At 36.2% G+C, this 27,586-nt stretch overlaps 2 protein-coding genes and 1 non-coding gene across 4 annotated transcripts; 2 read left to right on the top strand and 1 right to left on the bottom strand.

The window, feature by feature from the left end:
- Trnag-gcc (transfer RNA glycine (anticodon GCC)) lies at positions 1-71 on the top strand. The gene has a single exon. It is a non-coding gene; the product is annotated as a tRNA-Gly (tRNA).
- A 16,180-nt stretch (positions 72-16,251) lies between these two features.
- On the bottom strand, positions 16,252-17,467 carry LOC120416403 (leucine-rich repeat-containing protein let-4-like). Of its 2 annotated transcripts, none has more exons than XM_039578154.2 (2): positions 17,315-17,467; positions 16,252-17,254 (listed from the first exon to the last, which is right to left on the bottom strand). In XM_039578154.2, the coding sequence occupies exons 1-2, from the start codon at positions 17,329-17,331 to the stop codon at positions 16,342-16,344; spliced, it is 930 nt and encodes a 309-aa protein (XP_039434088.1). In that variant the 5' UTR covers positions 17,332-17,467; the 3' UTR covers positions 16,252-16,341. The 2 variants fall into 2 exon arrangements, with proteins under 2 accessions (XP_039434088.1, XP_052565736.1); XM_052709776.1 differs by having other exon boundaries at positions 16,252-17,266; positions 17,315-17,377.
- A 6,370-nt stretch (positions 17,468-23,837) lies between these two features.
- LOC120416432 (hyaluronidase Tab y 2.0101-like) lies at positions 23,838-25,256 on the top strand. Its single transcript, XM_039578186.2, has one exon. It carries the CDS (start codon positions 23,853-23,855, stop codon positions 24,912-24,914), a length of 1,062 nt encoding a protein of 353 aa, XP_039434120.1. The 5' UTR covers positions 23,838-23,852; the 3' UTR covers positions 24,915-25,256.
- Positions 25,257-27,586: the final 2,330 nt, after the last annotated feature.

The following is a 27,586-nucleotide window of genomic DNA, read 5'->3' on the forward strand; positions in this document are numbered from 1 at the left end:
GCATCGGTGGTTCAGTGGTAGAATGCTCGCCTGCCACGCGGGCGGCCCGGGTTCGATTCCCGGCCGATGCATAGATACTTTTTTGAGGAAGCAGATTTTTCTTGATGTGATTTGTTCAAAAATAAGAGATAAGAGATAAGAGATAAGAGATAAGAGATAAGAGATAAGAGATAAGAGATAAGAGATAAGAGATAAGAGTTAAGAGATAAGAGATAAGAGATAAGAGATAAGAGATAAAAGATAAGAGATAAGAGATAAGAGATAAGAGATAAGAGATAAGAGATAAGAGATAAGAGATAAGAGATAAGAGATAAGAGATAAGATATAAGAGATAAGAGATAAGAGATAAGAGATAAGAGATAAGAGATAAGAGATAAGAGATAAGAGATAAGAGATAAGAGATAAGAGATAAGAGATAAGAGATAAGAGATAAGAGATGAAAAATTAGGAGATAATTTTTTTGAAAATTTTGAATAGCTTAAACAGCTTAATAAGTGTTTGATGAAGCTGTCAGAAAACGTTCTTCTTCATTGAGTTCATCCTATTGTTATTACCTCCATCGTCTTATCGGTGTCCCACGTGCAAAGTTTCACTTTCTTAATTGCTGAACTTCTTTAACTGGTTAAGGTTCCAACCCCGCCGTTAAATCCCCCCCTAACGGAGGATCCCATATGTGAAATCCAACCCCTCTTCCTTCATCATCTTCAGACATTTTCCCAAAACCTTGTCGGGAAGAAAGCTTCCCCCGTGTTCAAATATTCCCAGGGCAGCCATCACCGGGAACCGTCCGCCGTTTGTGCGGATTACTCGAACGTGTTCCCCGTTCCCACTGCTGAAGGGCGCGCCAACTTGGGTAAGGTGTAACCAGTGAGAGCCACTTTGGTCTAATGAAAATTAAGTGGTGAACCTGACGACGACGGAAAATGCCTCCCCCCACCATGTGTGTGTGGTTTTTCATAATGACAGGGAGCGATGAAGAAAACGCGCCGGGGTTAATTTGGTCCACAACCGTTTTTGAGCCGTGTCGTGAGGGGATTTTCCCTGGTTCGAAAGGAGAACGGGAAGGTGAGAGCTTTATTTTAATGTGGTAATTACGCTTTACCTACTTGCACACGTGCGACGGTGGGCATAATCGTGAGCCGTGGAATGCAAATTTTGGATTCGAAAAGGGGTCCTTGTCGGCGAGCTAGGGACAAGTGGCCGTTTAAAGGGAGCAGTTACTTATCGTGTCGTTAAGCGGAGGGACAGGCGTCTGTCCCGTTGTGGGTTGGATCGATAATGAAGATGGCTCTCTTCAACTCTAGATTTGAAGCTTAAGTTATGAAAAAATATGATCAAAAATTTGCTATAAAAATTTGCATTTTACCTCCATCTGATCGTTTCAGCTTAAAATTTCCCTTAAATACCCTGAAGCTATGCAACGCTCCACTCCTTTTTTCATTCACAAACAAAAAACTACCAAACCAAACCCGCACCAACCTACCTCTTCTCAAAAACCAATAAATTATTTTTCATTTCATTCATTTCGAGCGCAATAAATCTTGCCGAATTGACCAAACTCTAGTGTGCGTTACCCAACTTTGACCACGCGGGGTTTTTACCACTAGGTAGCGCCACCATCAGCAGGCTCGCCTGCAAGTATGCAACGCACACTGCACTGCCCTAACCTCTGCGCCATGTGAAAGTGTCTCCTGCCGCGTGTTTTTTTCCTCCTGGATCAACTTGACCGCGGGGCCAAATTTCGACCTCGAATAGCAGGGAGCTTTTACGGGGTGGCCACACACTAAATTAAACCTGGATGAAGCTGCTCTTTTTTTGTTGTTGCCATTTTTAGTTTGCGACCAATGCGTGTGCGTTTCCTAGCTGCAATATTGCGCTGTTATCATTGGTTTTGGGTGATCTACCGTGTCGGTGCACCTCGGGGGCTTCTCTTGAAGGGGGTTGTGGGGTGAAATGGACAAGATTAACTGTCAAAAGTTGCATAAGTGCTTAAAAATAACAACAAATGGCAGCACTTAATCTTCCATGTTCACTGCTTGTATTCATTTAACCCCACTTGCCCCCCTACCCAAGTTCTTCTTCCGGTGGATCGTCGGAAGTGGGTCCTATTTTTTTGCCCGAAATTTCCACTGGATGGCTCGCTGATGGGTTCCGCTGCAGGATTCAATAGAGCACACTTCCCCGCACACAATGCCACGTGAAGTGCCATCAAAACGCAATTTGCCAACGTCCTTTTTTGGAAAGTGTTGGAAAAAAGTGACTGCAAACTGTTACATTGGTTTGGCGGTGTGGGAGTTTTGGTCATTTTTCGGTGAAACTAAAAATATCGAAGTAAACGCGCCTACAGCTAGGCAGTGTTTGTAGGAGGAAAATAAATATGGGCACGATGGGCAATAAATTGCAAAGTGCAATGTAATTAAAACTATTTCTACTTTTGTTCATTTACGAGATCAAAGTTTTCAAATTAAAAAGGTATAAGTGATCGATTAAAAAAAAACAAAATTGCACAGAGAAATGCACTCAAGTGCAATGAAATTAAATAAATCGAATTCCAAATAGAACAATTCATCCCCGAAAAAACATGTGCAAAAACAATGAAAAAATGCCGCCCAAAAGTCAGGTCAGAAAATAAACAACAAAAGAACACTCGGGCCCTTGTCCGAAAATGAGTTTAAAGGCAAATGACTGAATTTTATTGAGCATTTCAAGTTCCCACTCTCCCCGCGCCCAAAATTTCCCCCCGAAAAAGCGCCATCGGCCGCCAAATATCCCATTTGTATCGTATATATTGTTAAATCCAAATCAAATAAAGCATTTTCCACCGATGCGAAAACTCCGACTCCAACTCCTGGACTTTTTGCCGACACGGTAACGACGGTCATTCCCAGCCAGGTTTTCTGGCCGCTTCTCTGGTTAAAAGGTATGCAGAGATGGCTAAATCATCATAAAATCATAAAATCATAAAATCATAAAATCATAAAATCATAAAATCATAAAATCATAAAATCATAAAATCATAAAATCATAAAATCATAAAATCATAAAATCATAAAATCATAAAGAAAAATGTTGACGATTTTGAAAACAATCTAATGATGACAAATCAGACAACAAAGAGTAACCGGATTTGCTTTCAGATTTTACTCAAACAAAAATTAATAAAATGACGTACTTTTTTCGAAAATGCAAACATTTTATAATTCGCAATGTGGGTATCAAACGAAGCAAAATTTTGTATGAATTAAAAATTTATTAGTTTTTTTTAATACATCAATTTTCACAAACATTTCTTCGAAAATACTTAAAAGTACATAATTTGCAATACAAGCATCAAATGAAACAAATGTTTTATTTCCATTTTATAAAAGTATAGTTTTTTTAAAAACTTTTTTATGTGTTTTTGAAAATACTCAAATGTTCATTTTAAAATATAATTATCAAACGGAGCAAAACTTTTTAAGCAAATTCACTTCTTATTTTTTTGTAAAATACTCAAATTTCACTTAATATCGTATTTTTGAAAATTCTTAAATTTCCATTCTTGCAATATGAGTGTCAAACGATGCGAAGTTTTATACGCATTTTCACCTTATTAGAGTTTTTTTAATTTTCACAAAATACCGTATTTTTTCGAAATACCAAATTTTTTATTTTTTGAAATATTGGCTTCACACGAAGCGAAATAATGTATGTTGTTTTCACTTCATTCAATATTTTTTAAAGTACTTAAATTTTCATAAAATATTGTATTCTTATTATATACTCAAATTTTCATTATTTGCAAAATGGGTATCAAAATAAGCGAAATTTTGTATGCATTTTGACTTTATTAGTTTTTTATATAATATTAAAATTTTCACAAAAGTGTTGTATTTGAGTATCAAACGATATTAAATTTAGCATGTAGCATTTTGTTTATTACTCAAATTTTTGCAATAGACCGTATTTTTTTCAAAAATACTTAAATTAAATAAGTTTTTTTTAAATGCTTTATGTGAATATTTGAGTAGTTCAAAAATTACTAAAATGAAGTAAAATTAAATGTGATTTCGCTTCGTTTGATACCAATATTGCAATAAAAGCAAATTTGAGTATTTTCGCAATAAAACGAAAAAAAAATTGGTATTAAAATAATATTGCAGCAAAATTGCATGCAAAAACTTAAAAAATTAAAAAATGAGTTCTTTAGAAAAAAACAAGGAATTTTATGAATACCTACCTGATTGTCATTTTTGTAGCAAATACACTATGACAGATTTTGATAAAAAATCCCAAGGGTGTAAAAATTAATTTAGGCCGTTCAAAATATTTCTCAAAGTTCATGGCTTTCCTCCCCCCTTTCTCCAATCTTCAAAATCGGTTCGAAACATCTGGGGACAAAAAAATATTTATCAAAAAACTTGAAAATTATTATGGATTTAGAAGTCAAACAAACTATTTGGCGTTTTTTGTAATATTCAGTTATTCAGCACTGCAAAAAGTTTTTTTTTCGGCGAAAAAAATAATTTCATCAATAAATAGATATTTTAAAAACTTATGATTTCAAAACAACTGGGCAGGTGTTAAATGCACACATTTTTCATTCACAGCCATGGTATAGGCTTTTAATTTCCCTCCCTCGCGACTTTGGCCAGAGTTGAGGGACAAAAGCTTTAAAAACTATTTACAACACCCTTATTCATTTCAAAACTTGCGCAATTGATTGTAATCTATTCTAATCTAATCTAATCTAATCAGACCCTAGCGCAGCCAATCTTTCGAAGGGATCCTGGAGAGTGCCTTAGGTTAGATTACGCCTAGCACTCTTCTTGTCATTTATTAACGTTTGTAGTGCGCCATTGCATCGAAAATGCATTGAAACATCACAAGCATTAAAGCGGCCAGGCCTACTGCGTAAAGCCATATCGCAGAGATGACTCGTAATTGGGTTGAGTTTGAGCACTGAGTGTTCGAACAACAACACAATTCTGAATCGACAGGGGAGGAAGAAGCGTGGGGACACACCACCATACGCTCCGAGATTTGGTTGTATTCGTTGGGAGCACCATGCTAAGAAGGTTTGGTACTCCGGGACCCTCTGGGATGGGACATTGTATTTCCACGAATGCCCTGGACACTAACTGCCGTGGTTATAGCGCCACAACTCGCTCAACGCAATTGATTGTAATCTATTTAACAAAAACTGTTTAATGATTATTTTTGTATATAAATTAATAGGAAGCTTTAAATTTTTTAATAATTTTCAAATTTTGAGACTACATTTTTTACTTTTTGAGTCGGGCAATTCTGAGAAGTCAAAGTCGTACAATTTTCAGAAGTGTTTCATAAATATATTTATATTAGCCATTATTAGGGTATCCAGGAAGTGGTTTTGGGTTATAACTACAAAAATAAGTACAGCGATTCCACGTCAAACCAGCAGGATCCAGATCAAAAATGCTCCAATTTGGCTCAAAATTGGAATGGGTGTACCTTGGCCAAAATAATTCGACTCGTACTTTTGCGATTAGAGTGATTCTGTACTTCCGGTAACTCTATGTTGTCGAATCTGTCAGTATTGAAATGTTTTCAAAATCGTCAATATTTTTTTCAGATTTTGAACAACAATGTTGTCGTTGTTTAAAACATTTCCAGCGAAATCGAGAAAAATGTTGACGATTTTGGAAACATTTCAATGATGACAAATTCGACCACATAGAGTTACCGGATTGGCTTACAGATTTTACTCAACAAAAAAAAAACTTACAAAATACCGTTCTTTTTTCGATAACACAACTATTTTAAAATTCGCAATATGGAAACGAAGAAAATTTTTGAATAAATTTTGAATTAATTAGTTTTTTTTGAAAAATTCTGCAATTTTCACAAACAATTTTTATAAAGTACTCAAATTTCAATAACTTTCAATATGATTATCACACGAAGCGAAATTTGTATGTATTCCCACTTTCACAAATTACCGTATTTCTTCGAAATGCTCAAATGTTCATAATTTGCAATATAGGTATCAAATGAAACAAAATGTGTAATTTCCATTTAATAAAAGTACAGTTTTTTGAAAACTATTTTTTTGTATTTTTAAAAATACTCAAATGTTCATTTTATTTAACAGAGCAAAATTTTTTATGCAATTCCACTTTTTATTTTTTTTTGTAAAATACTAAAATTTTCATTAAATATCGTATTTTGGAAAATACTCAAATTTCCATTATTTGCAATATGAGTGTCAAACGATGCGAAGTTTTATACGCATTTTCATCTTATTAGAGTTTTTTTCAACTCTCAAATATTCACAAAAAATACCGTATTTTTTTTCGAAATACTTAAATATTTATATTTTGGAATATGGGTTTTCATTATTTGCAAAATGGGTATCAAAACAAGCGAAATTTTGAATGCATTTTGACTTTATTAGTTGTTTGTATAATACTTAATTTTTCACAAAATATTTTATTTTTTACTCTAATTACTTTTTATTTGCAATATGCTGCCCATGTTCGCATATATGTCCCATAGGCAAAAACAACAAGCTGAGAAAAACGCATTTGATGTTTGTCCCACACATAAGGCTATGTTTTAAGTTTTTACGATATAACTAAATTTCCTCCAGATTTCTAGAAAAAGGTGCTGGATGTTATAGGCTTTTTTGAAAGATCTCACGATTTTGAACCAAAACTGCATCAATAGCTCAAAAACGGTGAAAATGCATACGGGACATTTATGCGATCAGGGGCAGTTTTCATTAAAATTGCTTTTATTTTCCCTCTCCCCTCGACATTGGCCAGAGTTGAAGAAAATAAATTTCAAAATTATTTGCAACAGCCTTATTAATTCAAAAACTTACCCAATTGATTGTAAACTATTTAAAATAACTGTTTAACGTATATTTTTATATTGTTAATGAAAAAGGGACCTTTTAGACTAAAAAAAAAAACTGTGACTACACTTTAAACTTTTTGAGTCGGATAATTCTGAGAAGTCAAAGTCGCACAATTTTCAGAAGTGTTTCATAAATATATTTGTGTTAGCCATTATGGAAGTGGCTTTAGGGTAAACCGAAACTAGCTAATAAGACTCATAGTGTTACTGGCATTCGTGTCGTGTGTTTCAAGTTAGTCTTATCCCTAGTAACATTTTTAAACTTACAGGTTTTATCAGGGTTCTGAAAACCCTCATCTAACCTAAACAGGCTTTTATGGCCTACTTAAAACCTAAAATGTTACTAGGGATGGATCAGTTACTACAAGAATAAGTGTAATGAAATCGTAAATATGTACAGCGATTCCACGTCAAACCAGCAGGCTTTAGATCAAAAATGCTCCAACTTGGCTCAAAATTGTCATGGATGTACCATGGTCCATGGCCAAAATAATTAGACTCGTATTTTTTGTTTGGCGATTAGAGTGATTCTGAACATATCCAAAAAATGTCTCATGTTAACAGGAATATGAAATAAAATTGCAAAAATTGGACTTTTAGAATTCCGGAAAATACCAATACCATACGATTTTTGGTTTGAGTTTAGGATTGAAAATCACCTGAATATTTTTTGTGTTATTCTTTTATGATTTTCATCGTAAATTTTCAGTTTTGTTATGCAAAAAAAAAAATACAAAAAAGTGTCTTAAAATGACATTCCCAGCTCTGCCAATCACCAACACTGACTGCTTTACGGCGATAAATATGCTTTGTACTGCTCTATAGCCATCCAACAAAGGTCGGAATTCCAGCCTCACTTTCCGGGGTGGTCATTTTCTCCCACTCCCGCGCTACTTTAAACTTCGTGAAAAGCGGTGGAAAACTCCGACACTTTCAGAGCACGGTCCGAACGAGCGCGGTGCTGCCGGACGACACCGGGGCACATTTTAATCCTAATTCCTGTGGGACCGATTTCAACACACTTTATGACCGACACCTGTTTTCATACTTAATATTTGCGTTTTGTCTACCGGTTGGGGCCGGGGTTTTTTTTTTGTTTAAGGGGTAAGAGATGTGGGATGCAGGATTTATGACTTTTGGAAGGTGAGTTGAAGTTTTGGACTTGTTTCGTGTTTTATTGGAGATTTTTAAGTTTTATCAAGGTACAACGGAATTTTCTATAAATTTGATTTAAGGGATATAAGAATTTAATTGTTAAAGGAAAATAATGTGAAGTTACAATCAGCATTAAATCTAATAAAATAGGCGGATTTCGAAATATTTCAAACGCTACCCAAAGTTTCACACCAAACTCCATAAACTTTTCAAAGTCATCACTCTGACCCCAATTGACAGCCTCCTCCCTTCTTCCAACTCCCCTCCACCATCTTCCGTCATTCACTTGCCGGAATGTTTATGACCGCTAATAAATTCACTCTCGAAACATCACTCATTTTCACTTTCTGCGCCCGCCGCCACACGTGTGCTATGGCACTTGCCCCTTTATGGCGGCAACCGGGTACACACCACAGAGCAGAGGGGAAACCGCGCCTGCCGGTAGGCAACCCAGCCTCCCCATGCGCCCTCGTGAGGTAGTACTACACACTACACTTACTTTTATTTTGCATTATTATTATTGAAATAAAACTGCGAGCGAGTCGTGAGGGCAATAAATTTTGTTACTGGAAAACGAGCCCCTCTCGGCAGGCAGGCAGCCACACGTGGACACGTTTCCGTGGTGCAGAGCGCAAAAAAAAAAAATCACGACTGCGAAAATAAAAACGTGCCAAAGAGGTTGTTTCGATCCAAGGGGAAGGGGGACACCGGGAATCGAACCTGGTACGTCCTGCTTGCCTGGACAAGGTACCGTTGGGGGAACATCTGTGATTTTTATGCCCATCAATATTTATAGAGATGTACTCCCGATGTTTGCCGCAGAGGAACGTGGCCATTTTTTCGCTGTAAAATTTTAAAATTATCATAAAGATATAATTTTTGAAAAAAAAAATCATACATTTCATGTAAAAATCCTCAAGTCCTTCAACAAACCTCAAAAAAGCTAATTTCAAGTTTTTAACGCCTGCAAGGTAGACTCGCCGCGCTACACCTTTTACCGTTGAAACGTGAGGGGTCACGCCAGCTGCATACATCACGGCGCTTAAAAGGGACGCAGCTGCCGTTCGATTCCAGCGAGAGGGCTATAAAATTTGCTCTCGCAAAACACAAAAATATATATTTGCAGTGTTTCTGGTTTAATGCCCGGCGACAACGGGCAAACAAAAGTGACTCCCATCCCTTAAGTTAAGGTGAGGTACCATGTGGAGTGTTTTTTTATTTAGGGGAAACTCCGGATATGGATGGTTGATGTTGTTTTTACCTTTATGGATCGGGTGCTTCGATTGGTTGGAGAGCAAAAAAAGACTGCATTTGTGTGTCCCGAGAGGGGAGAGTCTCTGAAGAGCAGTTCAGTTGAAGGCTGTTTTGTTTTATCAATATTTTACGATAATGGTGTTTGGCAAGAAACAAGAAACAAGAAACAAGAAACAAGAAACAAGAAACAAGAAACAAGAAACAAGAAACAAGAAACAAGAAACAAGAAACAAGAAACAAGAAACAAGAAACAAGAAACAAGAAACAAGAAACAAGAAACAAGAAACAAGAAACAAGAAACAAGAAACAAGAAACAAGAAACAAGAAACAAGAAACAAGAAACAAGAAACAAGAAACAAGAAACAAGAAACAAGAAACAAGAAACAAGAAACAAGAAACAAGAAACAAGAAACAAGAAACAAGAAACAAGAAACAAGAAACAAGAAACAAGAAACAAGATGTTCGCGCCGCAACTCGGTCGGCGGTGGAATTATGACGGCGGAATTTAGTGGACTGTAAACACTGTGTGGGGCGATTCCACAGAAGAAAAACTACACACTTTCACTAAAACTAAACTACTAATTATTTATTGAAGTAAAAGTGGTAGGGAACGTCCGAACTGTACGCGGTCCGCGAGACGAGTGTGAAAAGTTTTGACAGCGCGCGCTTTCCTGCTCGTCGACGCGCGCCGTTTTCTGTCCTCCTCTTTCGTCGCTGTCAAGTTGGCAGCGTTGCGTCGGTTGCACGCTGAAAACAGTATGCGCGAAGTTGGGTAGAATCGCGCAACTGCAGAACGTTCGGGTGTAGACCGAACACAAGATTTACAAATTTTACAAATTTTACCAAATTTTACAAATTTTACCAAATTTTACAAATTTTACCAAATTTTACAAATTTTACCAGATTTTACAAATTTTACCAAATTTTACAAATTTTACCAAATTTTACAAATTTTACCAAATTTTACAAATTTTACCAAATTTTACAAATTTTACCAAATTTTACAAATTTTACCAAATTTTACAAATTTTACCACATTTTACAAATTTTACCAAATTTTACAAATTTTACCAAATTTTACAAATTTTACCAAATTTTACAAATTTTACCAAATTTTACAAATTTTACCAAATTTTACAAATTTTACCAAATTTTACAAAATTTACCAAATTTTACCAAATTTTACCAAATTTTACCAAATTTTACCAAATTTTACCAAATTTTACCAAATTTTACAAATTTTACAAATTTTACAAATTTTACAAATTTTACAAATTTTACAAATTTTACAAATTTTACAAATTTTACAAATTTTACAAATTTTACAAATTTTACAAATTTTACAAATTTTACAAATTTTACAAATTTTACAAATTTTACAAATTTTACAAATTTTACAAATTTTACAAATTTTACAAATTTTACAAATTTTACAAATTTTACAAATTTTACAAATTTTACAAATTTTACAAATTTTGCAAATTTTACAAAAAATGTTCGGATTAAGGTTAAACTAAAAATCACACGCGAGGAATGTAGAGTAAAAAAAACTACTAAAATTTTATTCCCGACGAAAACGAAATGGAGATGATCTCCGTCTGGTATAGCGATATATTTCGTACTAAGAGGTTACAAATTTTACAAATTTTACAAATTTTACAAATTTTACAAATTTTACAAATTTTACAAATTTTACAAATTTTAAAAATTTTACAAATTTTACAAATTTTACAAATTTTACAAATTTTACAAATTTTACCAAATTTTACAAATTTTACAAATTTTACAAATTTTACAAATTTTACAAATTTTACAAATTTTACAAATTTTACAAATTTTACAAATTTTACAAATTTTACAAATTTTACAATGATTTTTTGAAAAAATCTGCATTGATTCAAAAAATCAAATTTCGGTCAAAGATTTTTTTCCCATTCTGGAAATTTCTGAAAAGTTGGCATTTCCTGTCCCCTAAAACATATCAGAAAATAAAAAAAATTAAAAATAGTGTTTTTTTTGCAAATCAACTTTTAGTGACAAAAAGTTAAATTAAAAATCACCAAAATTTGTTATGCCGTGTATCATTTTTTTCAGTATAGTCCTTATCCATACCTACAACTTTGCCGAAGACATCAAATCGATCAAAAAATTCCTTCCAAAGATACAGATTTATGAATTTTTACGTATCATTTTTGTATGGATAGCGGCCAAATTTGTATGAAAAATTATATGGACAAACTAATGATGCAAAATGGTTTCTTTGGGCATACCGAAGGCACTAAAAAAATTTCAGTCGGATTAAAAAAACAAAAATTAAAGAAAAAAGACCGATTCCGTAGAGAACTGCTAAAAAAAATGACAAAGCCAATTTTACAAATTTAACAACAAATTGTACAAATTTTATAAAATTGAAAAAACCTATTTTACAAATTTAATAACAAATTTTACAAAGTGACAAAAACTTTTTTTATATAAATTGTACGCATCACATCATATTTTTTTAATTTAAAACAGTGCTTAAATAGTTACAAAACCTTGGTCAACACATTTTTTTTTGCAAATTAAAATTTCGATAAAAATACTCCTCATAACATTAGAAATCTAAATTGATGGATGTTTGTTAATATTGTACCTGATTAATTAATCGTTGACCCCGAAAATTGAGATGTAAATTGTAGTGATTTTGACAAGTTTTTCGAAAACTTTCATACTGAAATGACACCATATGCTTTTGAGAAAACATGATTGGATCATCACATTTAAAACTAAATTGAACGCATACAGTTTTTTAAGACTCAATATTAGCTGAAAATGTAAATTTTGTTTATCCTAAATTTTGCAACTTTTACTTTTACAATTCACTCAGAAATAATAAAAAATATTAGTATTATCATAAAATGTTCTCATTTAACGCCACAATTCATCAACAATTTCGTTCGTTAATGCCAACTCATTTACATCACCAAATGACGCCTCAATAAACTCATTAATGCGAAAAAACACAGAAACCCTCGCACATGCACCAGCTCGAATCACACTCAATTACATACCCCGATTCACTTTTAATTCCGCGCGCCAAATTATTGACCATCAATAAAAATCCTTCAACACCAGTTCGTGGCGGCACTTGTCATCGAAATCATAATTGCTGGGAGATTTCCCCCTCCCCACAATCAACTTCCAAATAGGTGCACATTTTATTCGAGTTTTTTTTTTGGTGAAATTCGTCCACCAGATGGCACTGCCGCCACCAGGGAAACCCAGGAAGTGTCGATAAAGCAGGTTTTTATTTTCGACAATGATTTCACTTTTTTTGTGTGTGCTCACCGCGGGAGAAGTGAAAATTCCGCGAAACAACCGTAACATGTGCCGGCCATCATTTTCCAGGAGGGGGGTGGAAATGTCCCCGGGTCGTTTCCTGTATTGGTCGATTTTGTGTGTTTTTGTCTTTCTCTCTGAAGAGAAGTTGTGAAATCGTTTCGAAAAGTGGCTTTCTTGTGGACACTTTTTGGAAGTACGTAACATAAACAAACATGGTAAGTGATTGGAAATCTGGCAACACTGTCTAAAGTTGAAATGTAAACAAACTTGTATTTCCAGCTACTGAAAAAAGAAGAAATAGTACTTCATGAACCATTTTTTTAAACGAAATAACGCGGAAGATATTCCAGATCTGGCAACACTGTTCAAAGTTATCAGTACTTAATTGAAATCTATACTAACATAACATTCTGGACGATGGAAACATCTACAAACATTACTTGCTGAATTATTTATTCGAAACATTGAAAACAATGTCAGATCTGGCAACACTAGCCAAAGTTGTTGTAACCTATCGTGAGCTCGTGAGTTTAGTAGAATTTAAAGAACTTTTAACTTGAAAAGAACACCACCTTATAACTGTGAGGAAAGCCTCATCAACCTACAAGTGGTTTCTTCTTTTTCCTACTTTTTAATATTTAGTGCTTGTGAGGCTGGGGTGCGATTTTTAAACGTTTTTGTTGTTGTTGTCGTTGTCAGATCTGGCAACACTAGCCAAAGTTGTTGTAACCTATCGTGAGATCGTGAGTTTAGTAGAATTTAAAGAACTTTTCAACTTAAAAAAAACTCCACCTTATAACTGTGAGGAAAGCCTGATCAGCCCACAAGTAGTTTCATCTTTTTTCTACTTTTTAATATTTAGTGCTTGTGAGGCTGGGGTGCGATTTTTTAACGTTTTTGTTTTATTGATTGATGGCGGTTGCTGAAGCCGTGTTGGGAGCCAGAGTTATTGGGTCCAATAAACTGTGAGGCCATTTTAACGAACTGATTATGGGGATGGATAAGCTGGTACTGAAGTCCGTAAACCTTTTTGGGCTTCACGTTTTTTCATAAATTTGCTGATTTTCACAACATAACTTAAAAATGTATACTCTTAGTCAAATTGTGTTATCAAAATCGTAAACTTAGAATCATTACATGAAGAGATGAAGAAATCGAATACCTTGAATTACGACTTTTAAGGTCTTTCAACCCTCAAAAATCTAATTTCCCTTTTCTATCCCTTTTTTATGAAACCCGCATTTGTCTCACCTTCTCTCACTTCATTGCGTGCATTATTAGCTTCTCGCTCTGTTTTGATTCAACCTCAACCGTTTTGTACTGATCTTATCGCACCCCTGACCGGAGACGTGCGTCCTGTTTGCGGTGCCCAAAAAGAGACTTGATTGTTTACGATGCATTGTGTCAGGTCAAAAATGTGTGAAAGTTTTATCACAATCAGTCGTTTGTTCGACGGAAATGCACCTGAGCAATTCTCAGAGATTTCGGTTTTTTATATTTTTTATATGCCCATAGAAGCCATTTTGCATCATTAGTTTGTCCATATAATTTTCCATACAAATTTGGCAGCTGTCCATACAAAAAAGATGTTTGAAAATTCAAAAATCTGTATCTTGAAGGAATTTTTTGATCGATTTGGTGTCTTCGGCAAAGTTACACGATAATTTTTTTTTTGTTTTTTTGGATTTAATTTTTTGTCACTAAAACTTGATTTTCAAAAAACACTATTTTTATTTTTTTATATGTTTTAGATGACAGCCATGAATTTTTGAATCAATACTGATATTTTTAAATTGGTCGCATTTTGAGGTAACTTTTTTGAAAATAGTCCCAGCTAGTTTTTTTTAAATAAGTGACCATGTTTGCCCACTTTCAATTTTTTTTAAGAGCTCAGAAAATTCTCTATATTTTGCTTTTCTGAACTTTATTGATACGACCATTAGTTGCTGAGATGTTGCCATGCAAAGGTTTAAAACAGGAAAATTTATGTTTTCTAAGTCTCACCCAAACAATCCACCATTTTCTAATGTCGATATCTCAGCAACTAATGGTCCGATTTTCAATGTTAAAATATGAAACATTCGTGAAATTTTCCGATTTTTTCGAAATCAACATTTCAATATTTTAAATAAAGCATAAGCATAAGCATAGGTGCCCACCCGCAGTTGCTACTCCGTATTGACCAGGACCTCCAGAAGTTACATCCACGAGCCGTGGAAGATGAATGGGCGCTATCTTTCCTCGCTTTACAACTTCTCAAAGGACCCTATCATGCTGATCAATACCGGCGCCGGCCATAACCAGTGGTAGGGTCACGAGGAAGTGGATGGGAATGTTAGTCCGATACTTGAGTGATAGAGACCGCCCAATCGACTGCTTCTCCGACAAAGTATCACATGAGTTTTGAGGGGGTTAGTAGATGGGTATGAGGTCAGAATTCACGAGTGGCAGTGATGTGACCATGAGCATTTTGTTTATTGGTTGAAAATTTTAAATCTTAGGCAGCCGGCTGCGGAAAGATAGATAATTGATTTTTTTAAATGGTTTTTTTTATCGAACGCGTGCCAGCTGAGCAGTAGTGCTATGGGCTGGACTTATCAGTATATTTTTACTGTTTTTACAATTTAGATATCGCGAGCAAATTTCAAAAATAGTAAATAAATGACGCTTTACTCTTCATAAAATCGATAGTTTGATGAGTTAATACTAAAACTGCCAGTTGGAATAAATTTTTACGATCATTTACGACGAAAATTATCGCGAAAAACAGGACTGTGCGTCCCTAGAAGCACTGCACTTATGATGGCATTATTCAATTATTATGACCAATCACCCCATGCACACAAACAACGACACAAAAGAGACGAAAATTATTAAACAGCGACACAACAGGACTGCGCGTCCCCAGAAGCACTGCACTTCACAACATTTCAATTTTTTGAATCAAGACTAACATTTCAAAAGGGCCAAATATTCAATATTAGTTTTCTCATCTTTTCAAAAATATGTTTTTCAAAGGTGAGCAAACATGGGCACTAATTTAAAGAAAATAATAACTGCGACTATTTTTGAATAAGTTACCTCTAAAATGGCTATAACTTGAAAACGGTACACTTTATCAAAATTTCACTAAAGTACTTTTTGATTGCAAGTTCGATTTTTGCAACCAAAATTTCAATTTGAATAATCAGTATTGATTCAAAAATTCATAACTCGGTCGGTAAAATATTTTTTTTTGCAAATCAAGTTTTAGTGACAAAAAGTGAAATTAAAAAAATTATCAAAATTGTTTTTTTACCGTGTTTAATTTTTTCAGTTTAGTCCATATCCATACCTACAACTTTGCCGAAGACACCAAATCGATCGAAATATTCCTTCAAAAGATACAGATTTTTTAACTTTCATACATCAATTTTGTATGGACAGTTGCCAAATTTGTATGGAAAATTATATGGACAAACTAATGATTCGAAATGGCTTCTCTGGGCATAATAAGGTACCAAACAAGTTTCAGCTGAATTAAAAAATACAAAAAATAAAATTTCTAAAAGAAAAAGACAGATTTCGTAGAGAATTGCTCACCATTGAACAACAACAACTCTTCTGGGAAACATTAACTTCAACTCTCAAACTCTTTGAGAATTTCAAATACTTAGACTATTTATTTTATTCAATGAAGATGAAGTTTTTAACAATTCAAAACATAAATTTCAAAATTACGTTCTAGAACAACTAAACCGTATTCTCCCCATCGTCCACCGGATTCGTGCAGCAGATAAAGCCCTCCATCCTGGACTCCTCCGCACAGTTCAGCGGATCCCCAAACATCTTCATCGCAAACTTCCTGTCCTGCTTCAGATACTCCAGCACCTTATCGAACCACGCACAATCCCACCGGTTCGTGCCTCCCATGGAGATATCCCAAACATTCTTAAACTTCCCCCTCAGCCCCACGATCCGGTTCAGCTGATTATCGTGCATGTAGAAGCTCACCAGCTGGGGAAACTTCCACTGCGTCACATCGAGCTGACTCAGCTGGTTGTCCGAGATGTCCAACGCTCGCAACTTTACGATCATGATCTGCTGCTCGGCCGAGATCGTCCGAATCCGATTCCCAGCGAGTGAAATCGAAAACAGCTCCGGCATTTCCATAAAGTCATCCATCGAGACGTGCTCCAGCTCGTTCCCGTCGAACGTCAACGACTTGAGCACCTTCAACTCTTTGACGTTTCCTAAGACTTTCAGTTTGTTCCGGGCCACGTTCAGGTGGGTCAATCGGTAGTCCGCTTCTGGGATGCGCAACTCCGCGATCCCATCGTTGGTCAGCTCCAGCGTCGAGAACCTGCCCGAATCGATCGGGAACACTTCGATGGGACTATTTCCGGGTTCCGCCATATCGGAAATTCTCAACTTGCTGATGTTGTACAAGCTGCCGTTGAGGAGTTGGTCGATGTCCTCGATGGTGCCGTTGCGGATCCACAGGTCGTGATCCTCGTCGAAATGGGCTCCGGTGAGGGCGGCATCGTCCTCGTAGTCCCGGCAGTTGGTGTGGTGCACGATGAAGCCCCCCTTGGTGGAGAACTCGTCCTGGCAGATGTTGAGCTGGTCGGTTAGGGCGGAGGTTGCCGCAGCGAGGAGTAGGGAGCTGAGGAGGACGCTTTTTTGAGGTTGATATTTTTTGAAGAAGATCAGAATAAGTACTTACAGCTGCAAGAGGAGCATCTTTTCCGATTGATGGACTGTCGAGAACTGATAAGGATCGACTTCAGTTCAAGTAATCTAGGCGAAACATTTCACGCTTGAATGAATGATTGGCATTTGCGTGAACAACGATTCATTATCTCGCTTTAAGTTGTTGCACGAGCAGAAATCTACACTTTTAAAGCTGAACCTCTCCGCAAGCTCCCCTTCTTCAAAGCGAAACTTTTCCTTAAAAGGTCAAACCAATTAATAACACGAAATTATCTCCCCAACTCATTCCTCATCACGGAAACCACTTAACCTGGCCTCTTAAAAGGGCTCGAACTTTCTTAAGGGGGGGAGGTGTGCGATGACCAATCTGCCCTGTGGCAACGCAAAAGGTCAAGAAAATGGCAAACCCCCTCCCACCCTAATAGTGCTAGTAGTAAACATCCTCACGTGGAGCGTTTCTTCCTTTTTGCCGTAGCCTTAAGGTAAAACAAACAAACGATTTTTCCAGCTCTTCACATCTCTTCTGCTTTCGCTCCCTAATGTTTATTGCATTATCTTGTATTTTATGACTAAAAGCTTTTACACCATCACCACCAAGCTTTCTTGCTTACCTTGGAGGGAAGAAACCGAAGAACCACCCGAAAATGGTCCAGCCAAAGTGGACATTCGGTGTCTCTAGGTAGACTGGGAGTTGGGGAGAACCTGAAGGTGGTGTTTAAGGGGTCAGCTGGCGATCAGGGTTAACTTTTGTGAAAATATGTCATGTTTCTAGATTTAATATAAAAAAAATGAGAAACTTACTTCAATGATATTTCATTTCATTTTCATTTCATTTCATTTTATTAGGTTGCTTTAACAATTACATTGGTGCAGTTGTTATCCTGAGCTGAGATATGGACTACCTTTCAACAGCTGATTTGTTCAAAATGGGGAGAGAGTTTACTGGTACTAAGGAGAACGAATTAGACAGAGAACGAACAAAAAAGGGGAAAAATACCCTCCGAAATAGCTAATAGATGTGGGATAGTTAGAGGAAAGGAGACTTCAATGATATTTAAATCTTATTATATGGTTCCCTGAAAATTTAAACTTCATCCCTGTCTACCACCTTCACGCTGGTCACTTGACCCATAAACTGTTCTAACCTCTCAAAACCACCTTCACACTGCATTCGGTCCAACAAGCAATACCACAGTCTCCATTTCAACACCTCTTCCCAGTGTGAAAGATCACCTTTTTGCTCAACTTCAGTCCACAACAAATCCATTTCGGGCCACTTTCTCCTGCAGGGAAAAACTTTCTTCCAGCTTTCCTTCCCCCCGAAACCTTAACCGAAGAGGTGTCGCTTCTCTTAATTAAATAAATAATTCACCATCCCCCATCATTGAGGGTTCTCCAAATTTCGTTAATGGTCACCTTTTTTGGCCAAACGACAAAAACGAGATTCCAGCATTTCATTACCCTCGACGAAAAAGGTGAAAGTGTTTATAGTTTTACGACCGTTCTCCATCCTCCTCCCTCATTCCTAGAGGAAAACTAAAATCCTCTTCCGGAAAACCACTGGGAAATTAACTTTGGCCTCCTATAGGAACGTTGCGTCTGGTGAAAAGGAGATTAAAATTCGAATCCTGCTGATGGACCCTGAAAGTGGGCCAAAAACCACACGATAGATTATTTTGTGCGCTGGCTCCTGTCCGATGTGATTTTAACTGCTCGAGGGCTAATTAAAGCTGAAATTTTCGGGAAGGTTTTGGGGAGTGTGCTGGACTAAAGGAATAAGATTAACTTTAGGCCGATTTATTCAGAAGTTCTGGAAAGGACAGAACATTTGCTATTGTTGAATAAAATTTATAGCTAAACAATTATCTTATCGATTTTTGTTTATCAACCATTTCGAAATAACAAATTTTGTGTTATAAATGAAATAATGTTTGGAATTACTTAACAAACTTACTTGTTTTGTTAAAATTACAAATAGTGTTGCTTTTAAAGAATCACTATTTACTCAACAACTTATAGCTAGGTCAAAAACTAGTCGAAGATCCTAGTCTAAGACTAGTCAATGACACAATATCGTATTTTTAATTTGCATCAAAATTTGCAAACACGTTTGGGTTTTCCAAAGAAGCTGTTTATAATCCATTCATTCTTGCTATTTTCCATACAAATTGGTGCAATTTCTAATCAAAACATAGGAACAAATTGCTCAAAAAACTGTTTCGTTTATTTTTATTTGGACGTGTTTAGATGGGCAAAATGCAAAGTGTTCAAAATTGTTTTGCATAAGAAATAATTTTTTGAAAACAAATTCCACTTTCTAGTTATATCCACATTAAAAGTGAATTGTTGTATAAAAAAATATTTGTTTTATCTGTAGAAGTCATGATCTAGTGTAGCGCTGTGTTTCTGTATCTTCAATTTGATTTTAGGACAATACATTTATGAACACCGTAGAACTATATCAATCATTATGAAGGTTTTACAATAAGAACTCAGCCCGAAGGTTGACTGTTATTCTTATACTTTAAACTTCAACCGCTATCTTTCGTTGTCCTCAACCAACTGCCAAGAAATTTGTCTTGTAAGATTTTTCGACTCCTCGATTCAAACTTCTCTTTTCTTTCCCTTTTCCTGGGATTGTAGTTGTCTCGCTTTACTTTCGATCCTGCCTTTTTCCATTCTACTGATCTTATCGCACATGGCTTGTTAATGCGTTTTGACGTCCTGTCCCCTAGTATCAAATATTGACTTAATTAAGGATTCAAAACGTGTAGTCAAAACGTGTGAGAAGGTCTTATATCAATCTTTCGTTTATCGGCAGAAATGTTTCTTCAAACAAACTCTTCTAGGGATCATAAATTCTAGATTTCAAGTCTAAGAAATTTTACCTGTGAACGTGATCCATGGTCAAATCGGCAAAGAGATTTTTTCTTGATTCGAATTTGGGGCTATTTGCCAACCAACGGAATTTTTCGCTAAACCAGCAACATATTTTTGCTGGTTTGTTTTGTCAATGGCTGCCGAAATTTTCTGACAGCACAAAAAATTAGTGAAATTTTTCGCAACATATAAGATTCAAAACAAATTTATAAAAAAAATTACAGAGACAGAGAAAATGAAAAAAAACATTTTCTGAGATGGTTTTTCTCGATCATAACTTCTATAGACAAAAAAAAAACAATTTTCTATACAAAAATTACATTTCTAGATAACATTTTCAAAATGTCCTATCTGCAGAGGAAACAAATTAATTAACTTAAAAATGAAGCATTTTATTAACAAATGTTTTGGTTTTTTTATTGGATCAATGCACAGTAATCCAGATCGTAAAATTAAGTGGAACATAGATTTTCCGAAAAATGGTGCCTTCAGAATAGTTGTAGCAAATATAAAGGGGCATCTATTGGCTTGATTGAAAATAAGGGGGGGTCACTATTAGGGTGTTTTTGCAGGAATATTTTTTGATTTTTCATCTTTCCGTTTTCACTTTCCCCAAGACGCTAAAATTTTATCAGGCAATCTACGCCATCTATGACCAAATTTAGAGAAAGTTTGAGCAAACCTTTAAAAATCAGTTTTTTGGACGCAGTAATTCATGTTTAAATTTAAGAGAGGCACTTTTCTTTGAGACATCTAAAACAAACATTTTCATTTTTTGGAAAGTCTAATTGGAAGTTACAGCTATTTTAACGTTAAAAGATGCAATTTCAAAACTCAAATATCTCGAAAATTCGTAGGCCAAATTTGTATGCCCTAGGGAAGATCTAGCAGTAAAAACGCGGATTTTTGTCATATTTTGTAAAATAATGTGAATAATCACAATAATGTAAAATAACCGCATAAATCCATAGAAACCCAATAGATGCCCAAATATCGTCAAATTTGGCTTGCACTTTTTCGAGTAGTTTGAGTTTCAAAATTGCAGTCTAAATCGATTACACTGACCTACAAAAATTGACAAAAATGACTGCGCAGGCTCAACTCGAGGGGAAGCATGAAGTTGGGGGTCCCCAGAATCACGTGCACTTTGAATTTTCAAAAATAGTTAGACTGAGCCGAATGGGTTTTCTCCAAAGTTTGTATTGAGATTTAGGGCGGTTCATCGCTGTTGCATACAAGAAAAAATTGCATGCAATATGTGGGAGTAGCGAACAGCACTAATTCTCCGTACAAACTTTGAAGAAAAACCATTCGGTCCAGTCAAAAAGGGGGGGGGGGCTACATAAACTTTGAAAAATGTTTGCAACGGCCTAAGCTATTTAAGTAAAATTTCATCTTTTTAACCATAAAATGGCTGTAACTTTTGACCCTTAAGCTCAAATTGACTTTTCAAAAAACTATGATCTAAAAGTGCTTCGAACATCACTTTTATCTAAAACATGACTCGGAATTGCTACTTTCAAAAAACTGATTTTTGAAGGTTTGCTCAGATGCCTTATATTGTCTAAATTTGATCGTAGAAGGTGTAGATTGCGACATAAAATTTTGATGTTTGGGACAAGGTAGCTTGATTTGGCAAGACCTACGTCAACAATATTCCTGAAAAGTTAGACATCCTAATCGTGAACTACCCTAATTTACAACCAAGCCAAAAGTTGTCTTTTCCCATTTGCAACAACTCTTTTGAAGGCACCAAAGCTCCAGAACTGCACCATTTCTCGGAAAATCCATTTTGTACTTTAGTTGAAAATGTGTAAATTTACCACTATTCCAGTGTTTTGCCACTTTTCCAGTCTTAACTGAGGTATTATTACATCATAAAAGAGGTAAAATTACATCTTCAAAATGTACACCTTCCTAATTTACACATTTTTTTACAGTGTAATCATTGGGGTTAATTTGATCAAATTCTTCGTAAAGTTGTGTAAAAAATTAATTACAAAATAAAGTAACTTCGAGAATGTACCATTTTTTTATGGATGGATTTAATAATAGTCTAAACTTTGCCGAAGACATCATTAATCATAAGTTTTTTCCCTTACAAACAGATTTTTAACTAGTTTTAAGACTCTGGAACACAGCAAAAAATCCGATGGTAAAATCGCATGCAAAAGCATGCACATCACCTTCGTCAAAATAAACACTTAATATTACACACTGCGTGTACAATTTTTGCAAACACAAAAAAAAAGCTGCAACCGACGGGATTCAAACCTAGCACTATCAGTAAGGACTGGCGCCTTAGCCCACTCGGCCATCAGACCGATAAATAATGGAAAGGATAAACGCATATATGAGCTTGACATTTCGGTCAAGTAGGTTTCCCATAGGGGGATGGCGTCGCTATTTTTAGACCACATTTTCCACTTTTGCTCATCGAAACCGACTGCTTTATCGACTTCATTTTGCTGGGCGAGATAGGACGCCGTCTATTTTTAGACGATGACTCAGCACTTTTACACTCTTGCGCTTAAAAAAACCAGGTGGCAGCACGATGTAACGCCACGTCCCTATACTGATGGGCTACATATTTCAGGGTGTAAAATCACATAAAATTGCATAAAATAATGCAATATTTATTTTACACCCAGGCCTTTTACACGCAGCTGGATTACTACTTTTTTAGCTGTGAAGGTATCATTCTCTATTGGCCATTGGGCGGCCATGTTTGTTTTTCAAAAACATTCAAATCTTGATTCAGAATGTGTCGTTAAAAAAATGGGTTTCTTTGTATTGTTTGCAGAAGCATTTTACATATCTTGATATTTTTTTCATTTCATTTTACTTTTTCTGGACCATGAATTCAGAACCATCATTTCCCCAGGAGTGAAAGACACCTTCTACGACCTAAGAGGAATTTGTATGAACTATTTTTCTGCTTATTAAAAAAAAATGATTGCAAAAGAGTAGGCAGTCATAACTGTTTCTTAGCAAACATCAAGTGAGAATGATGAGAAACAGTTAATTAAATAGTTTCAAGTGTTCAACGAGATCATAACACAAATTGAGTAATCAAAGCACATAAATGCACCTTTTATTGGTATTTTTTGAAAGTATTGGTATATTCTTGATTTTTTGTTTAAATTTTGCTCCTCATGAAACTTCATAACTTTTCTGAATTTTAAAATTGTTTTAATATTTTTTAACTATATTTCAATGTAAGAATTGATAAGTAAATCTTTCCCAGTTCCTGAGGGGAACACCCTTGAAGAGTATCGGGGCCGGCATTTACAAAGCGGATTCAGTGGCAATTTCATTCTCAACTTAATGTTAACATGTTAAGGTTAATGTTAACATTCCATAGGTCGCCTCCCTAAGGTGTCGTGATAAGGTCCAGTTTGTGACGATACACTACCTTCCCTTTACTAAGCAATCGAATCTAGAAGAGAAACGATCACCAGTTGTGTTGGTCCGAGCCGGGATTTGAACCCCGATCTACCGCTTACTAGGCGGAAGTGTTACCACTAGGCTACGTGGCTCGGTCAAGAATTGATAGCAAACGAATTAATGTGCTTTCTTTCTTTATATCGTGAATAAATCACTTGCTGTAAGTTGCAAATAATTGTTCAAGAAAGTAGTACCAAGTAACAGCGAAAGATAGTTTAGACAAAATGTTCACCACGTTAAGACGTCACTTCATGGTAGTCCTATTGCTATCCTGCGTTAGTGGAACCAAGTCCAAACCATTCAAAGTGTACTGGAATATTCCAACGTATTTGTGCAAAAAATATGCGGTAGATTTCACCGACGTGACGTCCAACTACGGAATCATCCAAAATGAAAATGACGCGTTTAGAGGCGAAAAGATCGCGATCCTATACGAACCCGGGCACTTTCCAGCACTTGTTAATAAAAGTGATGGGATGGAAGTACATTACGGTGGTGTTCCCCAGAAAGGGAATGTTGACGATCACTTGAAGGCATTCGAGGAAGTTTTGAACACACAAGTTCAAAAGGGCTTTTCCGGTATTGGCGTGATTGATTTTGAGATGTGGCGTCCAATCTATCGGCACAACTTTGGATTGCTAAAGGTGTACAAGAACTTTTCCGAGGAACTTGTGAAGAAAGATCATCCGAATTACAGCAGCAAGGAGTTGGAGAAAGAGGCTGCGAAGCAGTACGAACCCGCTGCTAGGGAGTTTATGAGCAGGACACTTGCGAAAGCGAAACAACTTAGACCAGGTGCTTCTTGGGGATATTACGCCTTTCCGTATTGTTTTAATATAAATGGAGCTAAAGATGGAAAGGAAGATTGTGCGCAGCAGATTCAGGATGAGAACGATCAACTCCAGAGTTGGTTGTTCGATCAGGTGAAGATCATATTTCCAGCAGTTTACTTGCAAACTAATTTGGATCTTGAGAATCGTACGAAATTGGTCAGTGGTCGAGTAAAGGAAGCAGTTCGGGTAGCTAAGCTAACCAAGGCTTATCCGTTGCCGAAGGTATTGACTTACATGCGTTTTGTCTACACGGATGATATTTCGAAGTTATTGGAGGAAGCAGATTGGCCCAAAATACTGCCAGCAATGAAGGATAACGGATCCGATGGGGTTATTCTGTGGGGAAGCTCTGAAGACGTCAATACTAAGGACAAATGTGAAAGATTTAAAAAATATATTGATGACACATTAGGACCGATCCTAAAATCTATTCAGGAAAAATCATCTCTCTAATAAAATATAACCATAACTGAAATCTACAGGTCCTCTACAAACAAGAAGGTTCACCTACTTATCCCAAACTCCACCATCAACCACCCAGATCGACTGAACTCCGGTCATTAAATCACGTGCCCAAAGAAACCAATGGCAACCAACCAACCTTCCAAGTGCTCAACCGATTAATTGCCACTTACGCATATAGACCAGGGAATGCCCCCACGAAGCAGTGCTGCCAGCCAAAACTTATCGAGTCTATAAATAATCACTTCCCCCTTCTTCAACCCGCCTAGAACCCATTTCTCACCCAGTTTCCGATGGTCGGCACTATAAATAGAACTTCTAGCCGTGGTAAGACGGCTCTTCTTACACGCTCAAATTATCGTGATAATTATGTGTCATTATACGGCAATGACCACCGCGCTTGGTGGAGGGCGTTTGCCCTTTTAGGTGACCATCATTGCTGCGTCGTTACGCGAAATTAGTCAACTCCTTGAAGGCGCGCACAGGTCATGTCAACCCGAAAGTGGGTCATAAATAATCATTTGATCGTTTTGATGGAGGGAGTTGTTGAAGTTGTGGAGTCGAACTTGTTACTTGGGTCGTTTTGATTGGGTATTTGACTGTCAAAAAATTAGCAAAAGAAATCGATCTCTCAACAACGGTCTTCAAAAAGCCAAGTCTTCCAAGTCTTCCAAGTCTTCGAGAAGGTGGACAGTCTCGACTAATTCACCACAAAACAACGAAAACATTAACTCTAATTCAAGAAAATGCGTTACGGAAAAATCCCACACCCAATCGAGACACGATGGAAATACCAAAAGTTCATCTCATGTTACTCTGGAGCATCTTCAATATAGCACTCAATTTCTATTGAGGTAGAATCTAGGGTCAGCGATTCTAACTTCAACTTGAACCAAATTCACCATCCAAATCAGAACTCCTCACCAAATTACAAGCTCCAACCATCCTTCCCAAAGCAAGCCATTTCTATACAGCAGTTGAATAGTTTTCCTGCAGCAACTACTGGACCAGAAGGCTGGTTGTTGATGTTCTTGCGCGCTCGTGTCTACCACTTTCTTTCGAGCAGCGTACTTTTGCCGGGGCTGGGAGGGGAAACAACATCCACTTCCGACCCCCGGTGGACCACATTTCGCGGCGCTCGTGCAGGTCGAACCATCACAAAACTACGGCACTGGACTCACGTCGATTATGCTGCTTTTTCTTTGAAGCAAAGGGACGAGATGACGAGGGGTCTAGCGATGCTAAACTGGGTGAAACTACTTTCTGCTTTCTGCATTTTTCTTTTCAAAAATGTCTTTTTCTAATTTTTTGACTTTCGATTCTGCAAACTGCGCTATATTTTGCGATTATGCTCACCGTTGATCTACTTCCTGCATTTTTGCTTTTATCACTTCTGCATATCTGCTTTGCAAATTTCTGCCTACTGCCTTCTGCTTTCTCTATCCTATTGTTTAATATCATCTTCTGTGTTTTGCATTCTGCTTTTAACTTTTTACTGTACGCAATCTGCCTTCTGCTGCATGCATTTTGTTTTGCTGCCTTTTAACTTATGATTTCTGCTCTGTACTTTCTGAATATCTGCTTTAAGCATTTCTGCCTTCAGCAATTCTGCTTCCTGCAGTTCTGCCTCCTAAAATTTTGCTTTCATTATTACTGATTTCATCATTTCTGCATACCTGCGTTCAGCATTGCTACTTTTTGCCTTCTGCCTTTCGCTTTCTATATTGTAGCTTAAATTTCTGCCTTGCATTTTGTTTTATAATTTTTGCTCTATACAATCTGCTAGCTCTATTGCCATTTACACAATGTGCTTTCTACTTTTGATGTTTGCTAATTCGTTCTGCTTTATGAATTTTGCATTCTTTTTAACTATATTATAGTTTTCCGTTCTGCTTAATGCATTCTGCTTTCTTCTTTTCGTTGGATGTTTTTCTAAATCGGCTTTCATTATTTTGCTCTGTACATTTCTGCTTTTTACTATAATGTTATTACTTCCTGCTTATATTTTGGTAGTCTGCATATTCTTTTTCTTTCTGCATTCTGATTTATATTTTCTACTTTCAGCATACTGTCTACTGCTTTCTGTATTATTTTTGTTCTGCCTTCTTTTCTACTGCTTTCTGTATTATTTTTTGTTCTGCCTTCTTTTCTACTGCTTTCTTTATTATTTATTGTTCTGTTTTCTTTCCACTTCATTATGTATATGCAAGGTTTTTCTGCTTTCTGCTTTCAAATTTCTGCTCTCTGCAGCCTAGTTTTTTGTTCTGCATTTAGCTTTTTGTTATAGGCTTTCGGCAACCTGCTGTTGCATTCAGGTTTCTGCTTCCTACATTACAACAACATACAACATAGCATTTCTGTTTTTTTTTCAAAAGTAATGCTTCTTTCTATTTTCTATTTTTCCGATCTCTGCTTTTAAATTTTCACGTTGCTTTTTTTTCCTGCATAACGCAGTCGGTACTTTACATTGCTACTCTCTATTGTCTACATTATGCTTTCTGCCTTCTGCACTCTGTTTGTTCTGCCTTCTGCATGATGCATTCTGCTTTTTATCTTTTTGTTTATACTTTCCAGAGTTTGACAATAACTACCGGGTTTTCTCCATCGCAGGTTTCTGCCTCCTGCTTTTTGATTTCTGGTTTTCTGTTTTACGATCTCTGCTT

The sequence above is a fragment of the Culex pipiens genome, chromosome 1, assembly GCF_016801865.2.
Source record: "Culex pipiens pallens isolate TS chromosome 1, TS_CPP_V2, whole genome shotgun sequence".
Classification (NCBI taxonomy): domain Eukaryota; kingdom Metazoa; phylum Arthropoda; class Insecta; order Diptera; family Culicidae; genus Culex; species Culex pipiens.